Below are 3,758 nucleotides of genomic sequence, written 5' to 3'. Positions count from 1 at the left end.
CAGTACACGGAATGAGATCCGGGATCTGGATGCGGGAGGTCACGGGGCCAGTACACGGAATGAGATCCGGGATCTGGATGCGGGAGGTCACGGGCTCAGTACACGGAATGAGATCTGGCATCTGGATGCGGGAGGTCACAGGACCAGTACACGGAATGAGATCCGGGATCTGGATGCGGGAGGTCACGGGGCCAGTACAAGGAATGAGATCCGGGATCTGGATGCGGGAGGTCACGGGGCCGGAACACGGAATGATCCGGGATCTGGATGCGGGAGGTCACGGGGCCAATACACGGAATGAGATCCAGGATCTGGATGCGGGAGGTCATGGGGCCGGAACACTGAATGATCCGGGATCTGGATGCGGGAGGTCACGGGGCCAGTACACTGATTAAGAGCAGTAAACCCTTTAGGAATACCTTTCAGTAAACATTCACTGGGGGAGAATCAATCACAGTCACTGAACACACATGCACCACGAAGTCACCTGCAGTGAATGTTTGTTGAATGTCAGATTCACAGCTTTATGAATAATCTCCTTTCCATAAACCGTTCCCCTATAACTGGCCGTCCGCCATGATGGCCCGGGGGCCGGATCTGCCGCAGGAGCGCTCTCAAGGACGCAGAGGTCTTTGATGGGAGTGGTGGGTGAATGATTAATGAGCGGGTGTGTCTGCGGGAAGGTGGCGACGTGACAGACGGATCCTTTGAACGCCCCGACAAAGACATTCTCGGCTTTTATAGGTGAAGCTGAGACGCCGTTTACAGCCCATCATTGGAGTCCTGTGATGCATCGTGGGACTTGTAGTTCCACAACAGCTGGAGGGCCGAGGCTGCCCCACCCCCACCCGGGATAATGGAATCAAAACAAAAACAAACAAAATCAATCTAGAAAGTGTTTCTGATCTGCGCGATTCATGTTCAATGGGCCCAACACACCGGAACCCGGAGCCCCGCCCCCCACCGAGGCACAGAGTATTGGGGTCACCGTGGGCTGTAACAGGGACATTGGGAGGCCGTTCACAGTGCGCAGCATTTTACTGCACCGCAAAGATCTTATCCCGGCCCTCCACCATTTACTTCTTTCTGGGGCCCCTCCTAGCCAGGGGCCCACTAGTCCCTGCACCCACCTTCTCCCGCTGGTGAGGTTTGGCGACCCGGCTGTGCGGAATGACCTTCACCGCGTAGCACTTGTTGGTGAGAACGTCCGTCATCTCGTAGCATCGCGCAAAACCGCCCTGCAAGACAAAACAGAGGCGTTAGGAGACGGGGACCAATCTCAGGGGCCACACCAATAACAGGGGCCACACACCACACACCCAACAGAAGATCATCCACGACCAATCACAGGGGCCACACACCACCCACCCAACAGAAGATCATCCACGACCAATCACAGGGGCCACACACCACCCACCCAACAGAAGATCATCCACGACCAATCACAGGGGCCACACACCACCCACCCAATTGAAGATCATGCACGACCAATCACAGGGGCCACACACCACCCACCCAATTGAAGATCATGCACGACCAATCACAGGGGCCACACACCACCCACCCAATTGAAGATCATGCACGACCAATCACAGGGGCCACACACCACCCAACAGAAGAGCACCAAATGTAGAGAACATTCCGGAGATCACAGAGGAGCGACAGCACATCCGGCATAATACACAGTAATCCGCCGCCCCACATTCGTATACAGCGAGGTCGGACGCCATTTTTACACTTCTACAGCCAACAGCAGGCTGAGCAGAAGCTTCCTGCAATGTCCAGGGTGACGCGGTTCCGGGACCGTGGCCCTAAGGGGCGAACGTTCATCTTTGAGTTCTGGAAGTTTCGGAGACCCCCCCTCCCCCAGTATATGAAGGTATATACACGACTTCTACATCAACATTTTTTGGTATACAGTCCTTTGCTATATGCCCATCCCCCCACTTATGGCATTCCGCCACGCTCCTCGCGGGGGCCGTAAATCACGGGACATTGCGGTGGAACGCGGCGGGCGGGCAACGGTCTCCGCGTCCGGACGCTGCGAGATTAGAAGAACACGACAACAATGTACAACCATGCCGATCAATGGAGCCAAAAATAACGACACGCGAGCTCAGCGTTTCCTGTGCGCTATTTATAGATCCGCCGCCTATTGACAGCCGAGCGGTTCCTGCACACTGAGCATTATCGCATCCAGGGCCGAGAACTACAAGTCCCAGCATGCTCTGCAAGCTGGTGTGTGCTGCCACATGTATCCCCCCCCCCGTTATCTGCAGGATGAGCGCAGACGCTGCGTGAAGATCCTGCAGCAGAAGAATGCAGACGGCGCGAACAAAGGGACAGCGGCACCGCGCCGGAGAGGAAAGGGTTAAAAAGATGGACAGAAAGCAGAACTCCGCCCCCCTCATCCCGAGGATTCTAGGTGGAGCGCCGCGTCCAATGTCGCTCCGGGCCCATTCTGGGTGGAGGATCACCAACCAGGTTCTGGAATTATTGGCCGCAATTACCGCGCGCCCAAAATCTGCAAATCAGGAGCAGGCAGCGTTTTATTCCGATCCCGCCCTCTGCGCTCGCCAAGCACCGCTGTAAGGTCACCGGGTTCACCGCAGTGCAGGATCCTTATCTGCGGGCTCCGGTTCTACCAAAGGTTCCATCACCAGATACGAGAGCAGAGGGGAGCCAGCCGATTATATACCCGTTTCAGGTCATAGAGCAAACGTGTTCTGTGGCGCTGTACAAACAGAGGCTGAAGCTGCCCAAGCATGTAACAGATACCAAGGGACCGACCCAATGTAGCCAATCCGATACCGGGCAACCGTCCCCCACACCAGGGCAAACGTCCCCCACACCAGGGCAAACGTCCCCCACACCAGGGCAAACGTCCCCCACACCAGGGCAAACGTCCCCCCCCCACACCAGGGCAACCGTCCCCCACACCAGGGCAAACGTCCCCCACACCACCAATCCACTGCTACTGGCCCAATACATCACCGACCCAATCTCACTACACACAGATCTCCCCAGAAACAGATTTTTACCTAAACGTTCAGATTTGACTCGAATTTTACGGTGTTTTTTGTAAGTGATCCGTGCGGGAAAATCGGAATCCCGTTAAACCAAATCAATAGATTTCCTTCTCCTGCAGAACGAATAGAAGTGATCAAAGCCGAGACTGACCGATGGTTCCGGTTGTGGGTTCTCGGTCCAAAGAGCTGACCGCCCTCTGCAGCAGACAGAAGCGGCTGGACTCCGGCGGGCTCAGAAAAAGAGGCCACACCTCTAGAAGGGCGAGCGGCCCGTATCCAGAGTCAGACACGTCCATCGAAGGAGACAAGTCACTTATGTCGCCCACCTAGACTGTAATGGAGCCCATGATGTCCCCCAGCCAGAGCCGGTCTCATGAAGCCAGAAAAGAGTCACCCTGGATCAGCGCCACCCGTCCAGAATCTGATTCGCTTCCTTCTAATGTTCAGACATCGACGCTCTCAATGAAACGCACCTTAAAGTGCAACACTGCCACCAAACAGCAACAACCCACCGAGTTCAGATCACCTTCATTCCCTAAACTGCATCTGGAGAGGATCCAATCACAGAGCTGGCGACCAATCCGAGGCCGTGCCTGAGCCGCATGACACTTCTTTGGACGCAGCCGCTCCGGTTGGAATCCGTTTCTGATATATTAACAAATCCCGGTGCAAATCAAAACGCACGCAACCTGAGGAAAACCCAGGAAAGAAAGCCGTGTACACGAGTCT

At 55.5% G+C, this 3,758-nt stretch overlaps 1 protein-coding gene across 1 annotated transcript in view; it reads right to left on the bottom strand.

Annotated features, from left to right (window-relative positions):
- The window catches only part of PLK3 (polo like kinase 3), a 19,554-nt gene that overhangs the window by 14,263 nt on the left and 1,533 nt on the right, over positions 1–3,758 (bottom strand). The window contains exon 2 of the mRNA XM_018573724.1: positions 1,131–1,238. Coding sequence (XP_018429226.1) covers positions 1,131–1,238 — 108 coding nt within the window. The remainder of the gene's footprint in view (positions 1–1,130; positions 1,239–3,758) is intronic.

The sequence above is a fragment of the Nanorana parkeri genome, unplaced genomic scaffold (genome assembly GCF_000935625.1).
Source record: "Nanorana parkeri isolate BGI_ZX_2015 unplaced genomic scaffold, ASM93562v1 scaffold2508, whole genome shotgun sequence".
NCBI lineage: Eukaryota > Metazoa > Chordata > Amphibia > Anura > Dicroglossidae > Nanorana > Nanorana parkeri.
Note: the sequence above shows the minus strand (reverse complement) of the source record. Positions and strands in the feature narration are given on the sequence as shown.